Genomic DNA, 16,458 nt, shown 5'->3' on the forward strand with positions numbered 1-16,458 from the left:
CTATAAAAAAAACAAAAATACATATCTCATACAAACCATGAGCAAAAATGACTAAATGTGAAATGTAGTCAAATTAATTTTTTTATTCTCCAAAAAAATTGACTTTCTAAAAAATTCCAGATTTAAAATCTTGCGTTGGAGTGGATCTGATAACTTTATAAAGATCCCAAATTCAAGCATTTATTTTAATGTTGTACATTTGTGTTCAAACAGCATTATCCTTAAAAAATTACAATCAATGTTTTGTATCGACTTGTCACACAAAATAAAAGGAAAAAAAATAAATCAAAAAATAGACAAGTTAAAATTCATTATTTAAAGATCACGTTCCCCCTACAAAACCACTGTGTTTTATTTCCAAAATCGTCCTGTTTAAAGCCCCCACACGTGGGCAAATGTGACGAGTCCTCTGTAGTTGGCATGAGCGCACAAAAAAAAACCAACAAAATAATAATAAAAAAAAAACACTCTCTAATACTTTAGATAAAAGGTCTGAACCAGCACAAGTTGAACAACATAGTTATGCCTTCTTATATATGTACATGCTCACATATATAAAGTCTCTGCTGTGTAAAATATTTCAGTCCTGAGGGTTGAAAAGGCAACATAGTTCTCAGCTTAGTTTGGACCTCCTGTCCTCTCTCTGCACCGCACTCCATATTTTGTAGAAACCTCTTCATTCAGAGGAGAGGGCTCTTAAACTGCCGTACTTTTAGTGCCGATGTGAGGTCGTGCAAACTCGACAAAATCATCGATGAGGACAGGCCACGCTCCTGGAGAACAGATGCAGAGAGGAACCTGAATAAAGAGCTTAATGCTGCTGAACTGTACAATGAAAACAACCGTCACGGGAGAGACGGCGTCTCACAGTCAAAATCAAAAGCACAAGTACAAACCTTCCTCATCATAATTTGACATGTCGTCTGTGATCATTGTGCTGAAGTCTAATAAGAGGTTCCATGTGTCTTTAGGAATTGATCTTTTGTGATGCTCCTGGAACGAAACAACATAAAGTTGAGGGGGAAAAAAAAGCAATCACCCTTTAGGGAAGGCTCTCGAATGATGCTTGACTTACAACTAAAAATGTATTCCACAACTCCAGGAACTTAAATCTTCCAGCCAGAACTAAATTCCAATAGGCAATTGCCATTTCTAAATCTGAAAGGAAAAAAATTGTAACGGTGTGAATACAAAGTAATGTTAAGTTATACTCTTTCAAAAAAATAAAAGAGTTAAAAACGTTGCATTAACAGCAGATCTACTGCAACAGGCTGCCCCGTGGAGGCACCAAGTATGTGGTTCCTCTGGGGCTTGAACCCAGAACCTTCAGATGTGTTAACTGCTACACTATGGAACCACAATATACATGTATAAATACTACACTATGAACCAAGGGACACTTACCTAAACCTTTTTGGCCAGGATTCTTTGCAAAATTAAATGTAAACTGGTAAAAGTCCTTAAATTTCCCCTGGTCCTTAAGTTCCTGCTCCATTTTCGGTAGCTGAGCTTTTAACTTTTCTACACTGTCACACCTGGAAGACAGAAAACATAGATGATATATATATTAGAAGATATTTTAGAAATTTAGTTCGCCCTTATTAACCTATGCCTTAACATCCTTATGACGGTAGTGTTGTTGGTGTCAACGCCAAGACCATATGTCTCCAAATTTAGGAACTGATGCATTGATCTAAATCCAATGTGCATGACAATATTATGGACCTGACTTAATATATGACTCATTACTGTTTTTTTAGAGAGGGTACAAAATATAAGACCATGTTATTACAAGACTTCTACAAAACCAGATATTTTTATAACTTTTTGTCAGACCATATTTTTTTATTGCTGATTATGGTAGAAATGAAGCAACAAACAAGTGTTGACTTCTACAAAACCAGATATTTTTATAATTTTTTGTCAGACCATATTTTTTATGAATAATCTGGCTTCAAGTATGTAACAAAAAGCTAGCATATATCAAGTCAATTAACCAGCATAATTGGTCAACTGTGAACTGAAAATGAAAGAATCAAAACAACTGCTGCAGAGGTTTAGAAAAAAAAAAAATCACATTACCAGCTTTGAATGATGATTACAAATGTGATATTCTTACCCCTGCTCAGCCATGCCATCTATGAACTCCTGCTTTGAAAACACACATTGTGTAGCTGCCCTGAACTTCCAGGCTATAAGCAGAACGCTAATACTGGCTGGATCCAAACCGAGGTCATCACAGAACAGCTGAATCCCATCAATGCCAATCTTGTTGTCATCGTGGGGATCTGTACACAGAATATATAGTTAAGTTAGGCATGGTCAACTGTACAGAGGTTTCAATTAAAGCCATTGTGTGTTCTCCTATACACGGGGTTGCTGTAGATACCTCTATATCTGTTGTACAGTTGCTCGAGCTTCTTCTTGTCTAAGGCTCCCTTTAGATTTGAAACATAGAGCTCTGGATTTTGGAAAAACTTGTCTGTGGCAATGTCTAGTTTCCAGTCATTCTGTGACAGACAAGTCAGTGCAGTCTTCTCATTGGATTGGGTGAAAATAATAAACTGGCGAACTTTATCCTTCTGTGAGGACTTCAGCTTGTTCTGCAGAGACACATGCATAATACACACACATCAAGAACAAATGTACCAAAAATTACAAATCACCATTTCTCTACAGTAAGCATGTGCACATCTGTGTCAGTGGGATATTTACTTGTTGTTTACTTGTTGTTGTTGTGTATTTTACAACCTATTTCGGGTTCCTGTTGCTGTTGGATTTCTAAAACAAAACTCAAATCACATCATTTTCTAGCTCTAAACATTTATTTGAATATTACTTGAGTATATTAACATGCTGCAACTAAATGTTTTCATATTCTAGAAATCTGTTGAATACATTTGACAACCTAAATCAATCCACTCACAATTTAAACATTAAGTACATGTTAAGGGTTGTTTTTGTCAGTCAGTTCCCAGTGTTTTTCTAAACTTCCTACTACTACCTCAAGATATTTCCAAAGATACCTCAACTCTTAGCTGAAAAGCCTGATACAGGAATCTCCAAATAAGCCACAAGACTTAAATAAAGTGTGAGATACAGAATATTTAAAAAATACTTCAAAAATACTGCCTCAGGAGAGTAAGTTCTATATTACTCCTCATTCAAGGTAAGCTGATTTTTTTAATGTAGTTATTGTGTTGAATGTTTAATATGAACGTTACTGTCATTGTGTCCAGTTCTTCAATAAAAGGACAGCTCTGTTCTAAAGCATTAGGAAGCTCTTTAAAAAGGGCTATGAGACTAATTAAAGGCAAGTGTTTAAATTCTTAATAATACACGTAGCCTGGTTGAAAACAAATTGCATCTGTTGGTGGGCGTTTTTAAAGTCTATGACCAGTGAAATTGTGACACACAAAACAACACAAAATGTTACTTTTAATATTGCATTATATATATAACGTTTGTTCCGTAAGTGTTTTCTTTCTTTTTCTCTGGCTAGATGTTAGCAGACGAAGCTACTGGTTGGCTAATGACAACGAAAAGAACTATACATGTTTTCAAAAAAGCAAGTGTACACAGTATATACAGTACTTTTGACAATGATATTACTTTTTCATGTGACAACTCATATGGCTTTACGTTACTGATATTAATGCCTTGTTTAATAATTAGATAAATAATTTCTCACCATGTTTGTCTCCGCCTGACTCCCTCTCCTCCCATCCAGCTAGCTGCTAATGCATGTCAAGTTTTTACCTGCTAGTCTTACTAACTTTTGTTTCCGGTTCAGAAGTTGTTCTTCAATACAAGAGCACAAGATCGCTATTTTCGAGTTTTTTCTGTTCACGCTCCATCTTTTGACTACTTACATCACACAAATTTGTCATTTATAGTATCACACAATTATAATTCATGTGTTATTTAAATAAAATCCAAAGCGCATTGCGCATTACTTTTTTATTTCGGAAAACGACTACCGGAAATCGCTCTTTGTACGCGCTGGATGGAGATTATTCTTCCGCATCAGACCTGTCAAGACCTAAATCTGAATGTTAAAGAACACATTAGAGCGACTTCAGAGTGTCTGGAAGTCGTACAGACACAGATTTGTACCTTGGGTGGCACTGAACATTTCTAAAAATGAGAAAACGTTGCGGCAGGTGACGGAGCGCTCGAAAGACAAACTGGTTCCGGATGAGGAGGTTTCAAAGAGTTTGGTGAGACTCTTTAGACTCCTGCTTGAAGAGGTCACCAGCAAACAAGACCATAATGGAGGACACCCACTCTGTGGACATGATGCCATGTTTCAGTCTTTCGGATTCTGCATTGACCGGCAGTCCAGCACTTTACCGTCGGCAGGAAGAGGAGTTTTTGTCACTAAAGGATACGTGCCCAAAGGAGTCACAGTTGCCATGTACCCTGGTACAATCTATCAGGCCTACGAGCCCATTCTTCTCCAGTCAATCAGAAACCCCTTTGTGTTTAGGTGCATTGATGGAGTTTTGGTCGATGGAAATGACAAAGGCATCTCCAAAATGGTCTTCACGTCATGCAGCGGCAGAGACAGAGTTGGGCCCTTCATGATGAGTGACACCAGCTGGTTGACAGCCACTCCTCAAAACCCACTGGCCGTAGGGCAATATGTGAACAACTGCTCTAACGATTGGCCTGCTAATGTTTGCTACCAGGAATATGACGTGCCAGAAAAGTTTCCATACCAACTCTACCGTTTTTTTCCAAATATCAACTACAGTCACGACACACAGAGACCTCTGCGCTGTGTTGTCCTAGTTTCCCTCCGAGACATTACAGCAGGGGAGGAACTCTTCTCAAACTACTACACTATTGTGCATTAAATGACCATATTGGTTGTATGCTAAACAAAACCAAAATAAAAAAAAGTGTTTTGGTGTATTTCTTTTTCTTTTCTTTTTTTTTACCAAATTATGAAAACAATTTAAGTTGAGTTTCAATCGAGACATTGTTTTAGTTAACAAAGCAGAAGCCCTACCCAGGTTTTTTTCTCACAACATGTCTCTGAAAGAATTCTGATGACACATGGAGAATGTCATTTGTGAAACAGGTTTGTCACGTTAGTTTTCTAAAAGCGTTTTTCAACTGTGACTACATTAAGGCAACCAAAAACTGCACCACATACAAGCGTTATTACATGTGAGGGAGCTAATAAATAGTATCCTCTTTTAGGTTTTAAGACATGGAAGCATAGATCCCTGCCTTTTTTTTTTTGCCAAATTAACATTTTAACATCCCCCATGAATTCCAAAAACTATTCATCGCTAATTTTAACACAAAATTAAGCAATTACAACATGGTGTTTCAACCATTTCATCTCGTTTTCATTTGGCATTTCTTATTGGCCTTATTTGAACTCTTTTTATTATTGCACAACCTTGTGGGAATTAATCATGACCCGTTAGGGATGCCGTAGTAGCTTAAGCACTCCTTTTTGCTGCAATATCCCTCCGCTGAAAATATAGTCCTGCACATTTTTAGGTTTTTGTAGCTTATCATCGAGTATATTAGATATAGAAATAAATAAAATACAAATGTAACTATAAGTGAATTGAACTGAGAAAGAACTGTCTGTTGAAACGAGCGCCGTGTTCCTCAATGAAAATAGTCCGACCGCATAAAGGCAGTTGGCATCGCCATCAGCGATCTTTCCAGTCGCATGCCGAAGTTGGGGACGGATCATGTCTAGCGATTCTGCTGATTACAACAGGTATACTTTCATGAAGTAACAGATGTATCTTAATACTCGCGTGTATGTCCAATTAATCGGTTCACACACGTGTTTTGTCCGCTGTCTAGCTTGGAATCATAAAGCCTGTGGTAGACCTAAACGATGTCTTAACGATGCAAAAGCTAGCAGGTAGCATTGTGACGCTAGCTGTATGAAACGACGGCGTTTCTTGCAGCTATTAGATTGAGGTATGATTCATATGCCGTGTATTCACAGTACGTCTCTTACTTAAAGCGATTATGTTTCTCTTTGCCCAAGTGGGCGTGTGCTGCAACGGTAGTAACCGTTTTAACGGGCCTAAGTTGGGCCTTCGTCTCAGTCAGTTGGCACAGTTGAGGCCCTGCTGTCCGACATATTGGCTAATTGGCAAATAAGCAGTGCTCCATGTTGAGAGCTGCCGACTGGCTTCAGGAGAGACTTCAGACCTTTATGAATACTGCAATTAATATGACCCACAACTGGTATGCGTTTCAGTCTAGACCAACAGCATTACATAACCGGCATTTTCTGAGCTGGGCAGGTAGCGAAGTCCTTCTCGTGGAACTTGACACGTGCGCTGAGAGGAGCTCGTACTGTAAGGAGACACTTTGGGCGTAACCAGAACTATCGTGGGCCGGTCGTCAACTCGGCTGACGTAGTTTTTTAGTTTTACTTAAATTTTAAGTGGAATCGGAGGCATGTCTCCAAAAGAACTTAAAATGAAGCCCCTCGTGTCTCCAATATAATGTACTATACATGTACCCACACCCATCTGAGAATTAAAAATAAATAAATAAAAATGACCTTTTTTCACAGCTCAAGAGATAGAGACCATGGGGGGCCAGAAGGAATGGAGCCTGATGGTGTCATCGAGGTGAGTTCATATGCTGAGGGGGAAATGTGCAAACGGGACACTGGCACAGAGACTGCCTATATATAACATCTCCAATAAAGGATGTTGATTGGCATTAGTGAGTTCATGTGATGGACTTTGACCAATTAGAGGTGTATAAATACCTGGAATAATTAAATACTTAGAACTGACCAATTAGAGGTGTATAAATACCTGAAGCAATTAAATACTTAAAACTATGTTGTTAGTTTTTGTTTTTTTTTTAATAATCCTCCGCTTAGAGTTGCAATAGTCTCTTCAGGCATCCGTTTTTTACAGGAAAAGGGCCAAAACAATTAGCATAACAAATTGTTTAAGTAAATTAAAAATCACCTACTTACCTTACAGTGAACGACCCATTTATAATCATACAGTTTTGTAATCAGTTTTTTTTTTTTAACCACCAGATATCTGATGTTCTATATTGAGTTTGGAAATGAGCTGTTCTCTTACTTTTCCCTTTTGTTCTTCAGAGCAATTGGAACGAGATTACGGATAATTTCGATGACATGAACCTGAAAGAGACTCTTCTCAGGGGAATATATGCGTATGGTTTTGAAAAACCCTCTGCTATTCAACAGAGGGCGATCATTCCTTGTATCCAAGGTAATTTGTTTTCGTTTTGAGATGACAGGAAAAATCTGAGTGAAGTGATGTTTAACCATCTTTCGGGACTTACCAAATCATGGTGATAATTTTTTTTCTTGCTGATCACTCAGACTTGGTCACTTTTAGGCACCAAGGAGACATTGTTAAAACATTTGAGTTCAAATCTTTTATTTCACATTGTATTGTATTTTACAAAAACACATTCTCCTCGTCAGGCCATGATGTCATTGCCCAAGCCCAGTCTGGCACTGGCAAGACAGCCACGTTTGCCATCTCTATCCTTCAGCAGCTGGAGATAGAGCAGAAGGAGACCCAAGCTTTGGTCTTGGCTCCCACCAGAGAGCTGGCTCAGCAGGTATGCTGTTCCTTAGGTCCCGATGACTCTTCAGTGCCTCAGACCTAGACAGCATACTGAGGACACTGTTTCAAGTGCTAAGGTACCCTTATTTTATTTGAATAAACTTCAATATGAAAGAAAGTGCCATCTTCAGATTAGTGTAGCCTCTATCCATGGCTGCATTGGTCTACATGTGTGCCTTTTGTTGCTGTGGAAAACAAAGTGATATGATGGTATACCATCTTTCGGGACTGACTCTAACAATGGAGACTAACCTTAAACCTACTGATCACTTGCACAGCTATTCTACATGTAAAATGAAATGTTGTGTTGGAACTTTTCCCAAATGTATTTCCGATTTGTGCTTCTGTCATCTCAACAGATCCAAAAAGTGATTCTGGCTCTGGGTGACTACATGCAGGCATCATGTCATGCCTGCATTGGTGGGACCAACATGCGAAATGAAATCGCTAAGTTTCAGGCTGAGGCTCCCCACATAGTTGTCGGTACACCAGGACGTGTATATGATATGATTAACAGGGGTCATCTGTGTAGGTATCATCATTCTAGATCAAAATTAGCTGGGCTGTTGATTTGGAAAGCTAAACATTGTTCTTTCCACAGTCCCAAAGTATATCAAGATGTTTGTGTTGGATGAAGCCGATGAGATGTTGAGCCGAGGATTCAAAGACCAGATCTATGAGATTTTTCAAAAACTCAGCACAAACATTCAAGTAAGTTTTGCTTTGTGGTTCATCAGTTTACCGAACTTCTGCATTAACAGAACTCTGCTATAATTGTGTGATTCAGAGCAATCTGTTTCACACAATAATGCTAGCAGAGTATTATGCGGAAGGAGATCATTGAAGCACTGTACTGAAAATGAGATGAGGTGGAACCTCTTTCTAAATGTTCATTGGCCTTTTTCTCAAGGTCCAGTGCTACACTTCAGCCAATATAAGAATACTTTTTTAAGGTAATAAAATGTAAAGAGAATGCTAGATTAAACAAGATTTGATGTGTTTTCAGGTGGTTCTTCTTTCTGCCACAATGCCTCAAGATGTGCTGGAGGTGACCAAGAAGTTCATGCGGGAGCCTATTCGAATCTTGGTGAAGAAAGAAGAGCTTACCCTAGAGGGTATCAAGCAGTTCTACATTAATGTAGAACGAGAGGTTGGTTGATGGATAGAACTTTATTAATCCCTCAGTAGTTCCCTTTGGGAAATTAAGATATATTAATGTCTTGGTAGTCTAGGTGTATTAAAATTAAAAAAGTTTGAATAAACAAACTTCTCTATAAAGCGCCCTGCTAAAACTGCTGGAACCGAACCTTAGAGTTTAGTTCATGTGGATGTGTAAGCATGGGCACACCAGAGAAGAAGAGGAAAAAGCAGAGGGTTGAAAAGAGGCTGGGGGGACCTCTTTCTTAATGTCCGATGTCCTTTGTCTCAAGATCCTGTGAAACAGTGATGGTGAAATAGTGCTTCTATTTAGATGCTCAAGATTTTGAACTGCCACGTATCAGTGGCTCCAGCATAGTAAAGAACTTTTTTTCCATTGCTTTGTGCAGGAGTGGAAGCTGGACACCTTGTGTGATCTGTACGAGACACTCACCATTACCCAAGCGGTGATCTTCCTGAACACGAGGAGAAAAGTCGACTGGTTGACAGAGAAGATGCATGCAAGAGACTTCACCGTCTCTGCTCTGGTAACTATATTTTTCTTCAGCTGCAATCCTGATGGATTTTCTAAATATTCTTTGTCCTGTTGGATTTTCCTGACTTTTGTTTTATTTTTCTCAACATAGCACGGTGATATGGATCAAAAGGAGCGTGATGTCATTATGAGGGAGTTTAGATCTGGCTCAAGTAGAGTGTTGATCACAACTGATCTTCTGGTGAGTACGAAGGGGTACTGTTGTGGTACACAGTTTAAATTCAAAGTTCTTATGGAATTCCAATAAGTTACAAACCAAAAGTCTTTAGACACTGCAAAAGCCCAACATGGCTTTGCAATCAAGTCTTTTGGGAGATCAAGGCTCATGCTCCACAATGGATTCTTTAATAGGGATCTGTTACTTATACGTGGGCAACATCACTACACAGTGACAGTGTTCTTGAATTGTCAGAAATTCTTTCTATCTTTATCGTGTTCTACTTTAATTGCGTCATTCCTGTTGTTTTTGCTGCTGTACTACTGCTAGAGCCTTAATTTCCCCAAAGGGAACCCACACGTGATTTAATTGTTTTATTTTTCTATCTTCTTAGGCTCGTGGGATTGATGTCCAGCAGGTTTCCCTGGTCATTAACTATGACCTTCCTACAAACCGAGAGAACTACATTCATAGGTACGGTCTGAGTCCCACAGAGCACAGGGCATTTTTCTGTGACTTCAGCTGTGAGTTTAACAATGTCCAAATGTCGTTCTCTCCTAGAATTGGTCGCGGTGGCCGATTCGGCAGAAAGGGAGTTGCTATCAACTTTGTCACAGAGGAGGACAAGAGGATTCTTCGAGATATTGAAACGTTTTACAACACAACAGTGGAGGAGATGCCTATGAATGTAGCCGATCTGATTTGAGCTGCAGAATTCAACTTGTCACTTATTCTTTTTTTAAATGCAGTGATAGCGGTCGTCCACTGGCATTGTGCTTATATTCGAGGGGGAAAAAAACTTCTCAATGCTAAAACTTGGATCAAATTTTTCGGTGTATGTTAAAGCGAGGTGACCTAAATGGTGGTGCCTCTTGGACAGTTGTAGATTCTAACCTTATGGCTGGTTGGAGCTACAAAGCGATGGGGTCTGAAAATGTTATAGTTGTTTTCAGGTCTATTTTTCCTTGGTCGTTAAGGTTGCGTGTATTTGATGTACTACAACATTTAGTAACTTACTTGTGGACAAAACGGTATAAGTGCTGTATAAAGTCTGCAAATTATGTTATGCTAACATATGTGCAATGTATTGTGGGCCTACTTTAACAGAGGCACTTGTCATGTTAAAATGTAGATTCACTTGCTTTATTTTGTTATCTTTTGTGAATGTGTTAATTTAAATTGTTTTATTTTTATCCCTCATGCTCGATTAGATTTCCTCACCAGTTGGCTTTATGTTGCTGATGTGGTTTTATCCTTAACAGAGTATATTGGTATCCCCCTTGACTACTTTTGCAAATTTCCTCCTCCCTAATTGTATGTCTTAATAAACATAAATTGCTGTATAAATATTTTTGGCAGTTTTTTTTTTTGTACATCCAAAAGGCTTCCGTTCTGACAGAGTCCCAATTAAAATTATGTCATCCTGTTACCTTCAATGTAACTATTTTTGGATTAAATGACCTGGATGACTAAGAACCTACACGGACATTTGGGGAAGCCTACATTTAGGCTGCTGACCAAAGGATAAAAACAAAATTAGCCAGGTAAGATTTACAGAACTGCCTACCAAATGGCTGACAAAAGATCAAGTCAACAAAATCTTTGTGAAGATTTAACCAAACAACCTCCATTCTTTGAGAATTAGGTCAGACTTTATCTGCATCTGAAATCTCCTGCATGATTTTTACAGAGACAACAAAGGCATACAGCAGTCAATAAATCAATACATCACATTAATTACCTTATTTTGGACACTTCCACACTTTGGCGTTGCTACCTTTCGCCTACCCACAGGCAGCAGTCCATCCCTGCTACAGTGAGCCTGCCTCAGCCCTGTGACCTTTGCATCCTCTCTCCTCAGCATATCAGTTGTGTCTATGGGTCCAAAAATAGGAATGACCAAAAACTCAATTTATGACAACAATGAAGTATTATTCTGATGAGTATATTGTAGTTAAACATTAAGCAAATAGCGCCCCCTGTAGCCCTGCGGGTGGTGCTCATTTGAAATGCCATACTTTAAAAGTGTTACCATAATTGTTTTATATGAATGAAATTCTGTGGGTCATTATAAAAAATAAATACATTTTAAAAAACGTGTAATGCGACTAAGTTATAAGGACTGTGATTATAAACTGGAAAATGAAAGAATGAATGACACCACAGCACTGACACGTCCCAGTCCTCCACATTCAATCTCAGGTGTCCGGTTAAAAATAGCTCTCCTGTCGTTGGGAGTTCATTCATTAACCACGGTGTGCAAAAATGTTTAATATTACAGCATGTTTCAAAACGAAAAATATCGAACAAGAACGCTAAACCTGCATCTTCAATGTAAATGATATCACATTCAAAGGGATAAAAGTTCTATTTTCAGATATACTCATTATGGCAAGCTAACAATACTAACGCCTACTGCTTTTCTGTTGCTATAGAGGAAGCTTTGCATCTTATAAGTTGCATTGCTGCCACCTACTGGCTCTTTTTTTCCTCTACAGAGAAACATTTACACCTAGAAGTTCTTTTATATCTTATATCTATATACCTAAACCTAAACCACAATGAAACCCAGTTTTAACTGACACCAACTGCTGTTGAAAGCTCATCAAAGCAACAACTGACCCAAAGTTAGTAAAGGTTGTGCGTTGATGACTTAGATGTCATTCATCCCTTTCATGATTTGGAGCCATCTCTCAGCCATTAACAGCCACATTTTATACAAGAGCAACCACAAAAAGAAGATCACGTAACATAGAAATACAAAAGAATTTACTTACAGCTTTATCCAGGATTGCAACAGCACAAGCTGAAGTTTCTAGAAGAAAAGGATTGAATAGACAGTATCATAGATTCCACTGGCTCTCCGACACGGCAGTAAAAACGTCTGTTGTAAATGACTGAAAAAAGGGAAAAGATGGATTTAAAGAAGGAAAAGGAAAAGGTGACATGGGAGTAGACGATGATGTGCATTTTGATGTTTTTTTTTTAAAGAAGAATTTTTAAAGTAATTGCTATTTTTTGTTCCCTTCATAAGAGCAATTTCAACGAGATTACGGAGGATTTCGATTACATGCACCTGAAAGAGACTCTTCTCAGGGGAATATATGCGTATGGGTTTGAAAAACCTTCTGCAATTCAACAGAGGGCGATCATTCCTTGCATCCAAGGTATAAAAAAATGACTTTTGTAATTTGTGTGAGGAAAAAATGTAATCTACTTTTAAAGGCAAACTTTTCATTTCTACTCTTACCATAAGGCCATGACGTCATTGCTCAGGCCCAGTCGGGCACTGGCAAGACAGCCACGTTTGCCATCACTATCCTTCAGCAGCTGGAGATAGAGCAGAAAAAGACCCAGGCTCTGATCTTGGCTCCAACCAGAGAGCTGGCTCAGCAGGTACGCTCATCCTGTGACGTCCCAGTCCACACATACACTGGTCATCACCTGCCTTGACAAGCTTCACGTTCTTTCTAGATCCAGAAGGTGATCCTGGCTTTCGGAGACTTCATGGGTGCGAGCTGCCACGCCTGCATTGGAGGGATAAATCTACACAGTGAGATCCAAAAGTTCCAAGCTGAGGCTCCTCACATAGTTGTTGGCACACCGGGACGTGTATATGACATGCTCAAACGGGGACATCTACGTAGGTACCACAATACGGTTATAATGAACCAGTAAAACATTTGAAAGGAAGTTTTAAGTTTACAAACATTTCTTCCACAGTCCCAAAGTGGATTAAGTTGTTCGTGTTGGATGAAGCCGATGAGATGTTGAGCCGAGGATTCAAAGACCAGATCTACGAGATCTTTCAGAAACTCAGCACAGACATTCAAGTAAGTTTTCTTCCATCCATGTCCTCTTCGACAACCACGCCTCGTGACGTTTGTGTGGTTGAGATTGATTTTAAAATGGATAATACCCTTCTGCTCTTCAGGTGGTTCTTCTTTCTGCCACCATGCCAGACGATGTGCTGGAGGTGACCAAGATGTTCATGCGGGAGCCAGTTCGCATCCTGGTTAAACAAGAAGAACTGACCCTGGAGGGCATCAAGCAGTTCTACATCAATGTGGAACGAGAGGTCAGTCTGATTATTCAGTAGAATCAATGGCCAAAATATTTGAATTCTGCTGTTTTAGTTACCCTCTCTTCTTAAGATCCCTAAAACTAAAGAAGAAATGTAACTTTTTTTTAAAAATTTTCATTAACATGTGCAGGAGTGGAAGCTGGACACCTTGTGTGATCTGTACGAGACACTCACCATTACCCAAGCGGTGATCTTCCTGAACACGAGGAGAAAAGTCGACTGGTTGACAGAGAAGATGCATGCAAGAGACTTCACCGTCTCTGCTCTGGTAACACTTGTTTTACCGTCCAATAATATTTCATAAATATACTTACTGTTGTTTTCAGTTTAGATTTTTTTTCCCAATGTGCAGCATGGAGATATGGACCAGAAAGAACGCAACGTCATAATGAGGGAGTTTAGATCTGGCTCCAGTAGAGTGTTGATCACAACTGATCTTCTGGTGAGTACCAGGCACCGCACTGCGAAGAGGGATTAAGAAAAAGAAAGAATTAAAATGACATTTTAATGTGAAAGGCTAGCATAAAGTTAAATTACCTTATTTTCTTTCTTAGGCTCGTGGGATTGATGTCCAGCAGGTTTCCCTGGTCATTAACTATGACCTTCCTACAAACCGAGAGAACTACATTCATAGGTACGGTCTGAGTCCCACAGAGCACAGGGCATTTTTCTGTGACTTCAGCTGTGAGTTTAACAATGTCCAAATGTCGTTCTCTCCTAGAATTGGTCGCGGTGGCCGATTCGGCAGAAAGGGAGTTGCTATCAACTTTGTCACAGAGGAGGACAAGAGGATTCTTCGAGATATTGAAACGTTTTACAACACAACAGTGGAGGAGATGCCTATGAATGTAGCCGATCTGATTTGAGCTCTGTGTTTTTCACCTTTTTGAAAGATGCAGTGATGTAGTGGTTGTCGTTCCTAAAACTTCAATCAATTTATTTGGTTAATCTGAAAATATTTCCTAGGTGAATTACTGCACATGTACATGATGGCTCCAATATTTGATCCCTTGTTTGTGGACCGTTGAGTTAGTATGTCTGCAAATAGCATTATTCTCACACGTTTCGTTTTTCAATCTGTTGTATGGACAGCCCTTCAAACCATCACATTTTAGACACAAACTCTACCACAGCAACTTGCCTTCTTGTGTGAAATACTGATGTCTCTGTACACAAATACCACTTTTTCTTTACCTAACACTGCCATTACAAGTAATGCCCTCCTGGTTTATTCAAAATGATTTCATTGTTAAAGGATGCTTTGTGAAAGCTGAAAAATAAAATAATTAATAATTTGAAAAAAAGCAATTGTTGCGTGTGGCGAAGAAGTTTTTTTAAGTTTTAATAAGGGGAAGGAAGGAAACCTAACTTAGGGACCGACAACGCCACCTGGGGACTTGCAAATCAGGATATGAAAACCAAAATAAAGCAATATGTTGTAATTATACTGTGGAGGCAGAGACAGTGCTGTAAATAAAACTTTTTTTTTATTGAAATAATATAAATGAATCAAGTTTGAATCTATAGAGAAACCTGAGGGGGAAAAAACACAAGAATTATTAACAGGAATTATTTAAAATACCAACATGCCTGAGGTGCAACAATACAGGAAGAACTACAAAACATGCACTAAAATGTACCCTCGTGTCTACTTGCATGCAACGCGAGCAGGAGTCCTCATCACGGTGCCGAGCCTTCCAGCCTGACGACAAAGGGGCTGTACTGAGAAAGAAAAAATTAACAAAACAACCTTATTGGATTGATAAAACCCCAAAGCCTCAGAATCCTATTTTTGCACCAAAAGTAATTTTAGTCTTGGGTGGGCCGTGAGACAAACTCTTTACTTAGTCTACCCTTCTGATGAAAATGATGGTTTGGTTTAAATTATTGCATTACACTTCATTACACTCAAGGATTTCCTGTGGGATCCACACCTTTTTCAACAGCCCGTCAGCCCCAAACATATTTTTCAGGTTGAACCGCTGCTAATCCTGTCATCAGAGCAGCCACTCCCTGTATAGGGATCATGCTTGTACTTGTGCTACACCACTTATGGTATGCACGTCCTGCTGATAGTCCACACAAACATCCTGCAGCATCCATTAGTTACTACACCGCCTCCCAGTGGAAACAAGGCAGTATGACAGGTACACCTCGGGGATTCAATTTTTTTCTCTAATCAGGTAAAAACAAATATGTACTTAGCCATAAAGCAAAATCTTTCCCAGTCACTTTACAAACTGTGATTCATCACAGCACCTCAACATGCAAATTGGTTATTAAAAAAACATGAAGTCATTGCAAAAACGACTACGGGGCATAACTGCTGCCAACGCTAATATTAGTACTACTGAGAATGTTAATTATAATGCAACTGCCGCTAGTATTACAACATCTACTACTGCGGTTAATACTCAAATTGTATTAACAAGTATTATTATTAATATAAATTTTAACAAGGGTATGTGTTCAAACCTGGTCAACAACATTAGAGCAGAACGTCACTGTTTTAAAGCTCTTTACACCGAAACAATTAAAATTATGCCCCATTTTGAAACATAGGTCAAACTTCCCGCACTTTTTCATCAACAGATTGGGGAGCCGCACGGGAGACTGACATCCTGTGCAGAGGTTTATTGAATAAATTCAAACCTAAACCGGGCAATAAATCAAACAAAAAACATAAAACACTTTGTCTATATGCAAGAAGACGGAGACACAGCCAGTAAGCACTGGGAAACACACCTGGAATTCTATGAAGGACAGGAACCAGTAGGACCGGAAACAGAAAGCCAGCGTGAGGGGGAGAGGTCTATATTTCCGGGTCACCCGGCGATACGAGTGATGCGGATGAACAGAGAAATATGGATTTACACTAACAAAACCACAACAAGTCAGGTCTATTTCATCTGTACAA

At 39.0% G+C, this 16,458-nt stretch overlaps 4 protein-coding genes and 4 non-coding genes across 8 annotated transcripts; 7 read left to right on the forward strand and 1 right to left on the reverse strand.

Annotated features, from left to right (window-relative positions):
* Nucleotides 1-68: 68 nt before the first annotated feature.
* Nucleotides 69-3,821, reverse strand: dcun1d1 (DCN1, defective in cullin neddylation 1, domain containing 1 (S. cerevisiae)). The gene is made up of 7 exons (XM_008334127.3): nt 3,692-3,821; nt 2,390-2,603; nt 2,120-2,288; nt 1,405-1,535; nt 1,076-1,158; nt 897-993; nt 69-773 (listed from the first exon to the last, which is right to left on the reverse strand). The coding sequence occupies exons 1-7, from the start codon at nt 3,692-3,694 to the stop codon at nt 697-699; spliced, it is 774 nt and encodes a 257-aa protein (XP_008332349.1). The 5' UTR covers nt 3,695-3,821; the 3' UTR covers nt 69-696.
* Nucleotides 3,822-3,917: 96 nt separating this feature from the next.
* On the forward strand, nt 3,918-5,078 carry setd9 (SET domain containing 9). The gene has a single exon (XM_008334125.3). It carries the CDS (start codon nt 4,053-4,055, stop codon nt 4,857-4,859), a length of 807 nt encoding a protein of 268 aa, XP_008332347.1. The 5' UTR covers nt 3,918-4,052; the 3' UTR covers nt 4,860-5,078.
* A 535-nt stretch (nt 5,079-5,613) lies between these two features.
* On the forward strand, nt 5,614-10,806 carry eif4a2 (eukaryotic translation initiation factor 4A2). Its single transcript, XM_008334122.3, has 11 exons — nt 5,614-5,746; nt 6,563-6,620; nt 7,112-7,244; nt 7,463-7,602; nt 7,967-8,135; nt 8,209-8,318; nt 8,614-8,757; nt 9,155-9,292; nt 9,392-9,481; nt 9,852-9,931; nt 10,019-10,806. The coding sequence occupies exons 1-11, from the start codon at nt 5,718-5,720 to the stop codon at nt 10,161-10,163; spliced, it is 1,236 nt and encodes a 411-aa protein (XP_008332344.1). The 5' UTR covers nt 5,614-5,717; the 3' UTR covers nt 10,164-10,806.
* Nucleotides 7,282-7,355, forward strand: LOC112486317 (small nucleolar RNA SNORD2). The gene has a single exon (XR_003048745.1). It is a non-coding gene; the product is annotated as a small nucleolar RNA SNORD2 (small nucleolar RNA).
* LOC112486316 (small nucleolar RNA SNORD2) lies at nt 7,805-7,879 on the forward strand. Its single transcript, XR_003048744.1, has one exon. It is a non-coding gene; the product is annotated as a small nucleolar RNA SNORD2 (small nucleolar RNA).
* On the forward strand, nt 8,352-8,533 carry LOC112486315 (small nucleolar RNA SNORA81). The gene has a single exon (XR_003048743.1). It is a non-coding gene; the product is annotated as a small nucleolar RNA SNORA81 (small nucleolar RNA).
* Nucleotides 8,872-9,053, forward strand: LOC112486314 (small nucleolar RNA SNORA81). The gene has a single exon (XR_003048742.1). It is a non-coding gene; the product is annotated as a small nucleolar RNA SNORA81 (small nucleolar RNA).
* A 1,342-nt stretch (nt 10,807-12,148) lies between the features above and the next one.
* Nucleotides 12,149-14,837, forward strand: LOC103396142 (eukaryotic initiation factor 4A-II-like). Its single transcript, XM_008334123.3, has 10 exons — nt 12,149-12,398; nt 12,492-12,624; nt 12,714-12,853; nt 12,932-13,100; nt 13,181-13,290; nt 13,392-13,535; nt 13,672-13,809; nt 13,894-13,983; nt 14,096-14,175; nt 14,263-14,837. Exons 1-10 carry the CDS (start codon nt 12,351-12,353, stop codon nt 14,405-14,407), a joined length of 1,197 nt encoding a protein of 398 aa, XP_008332345.1. The 5' UTR covers nt 12,149-12,350; the 3' UTR covers nt 14,408-14,837.
* The last annotated feature ends 1,621 nt before the right edge of the window (nt 14,838-16,458 follow it).

This window comes from Cynoglossus semilaevis, chromosome 20 (assembly GCF_000523025.1).
Source record: "Cynoglossus semilaevis isolate Cse_v1.0 chromosome 20, Cse_v1.0, whole genome shotgun sequence".
Taxonomy (NCBI): Eukaryota; Metazoa; Chordata; class Actinopteri; order Pleuronectiformes; family Cynoglossidae; genus Cynoglossus; species Cynoglossus semilaevis.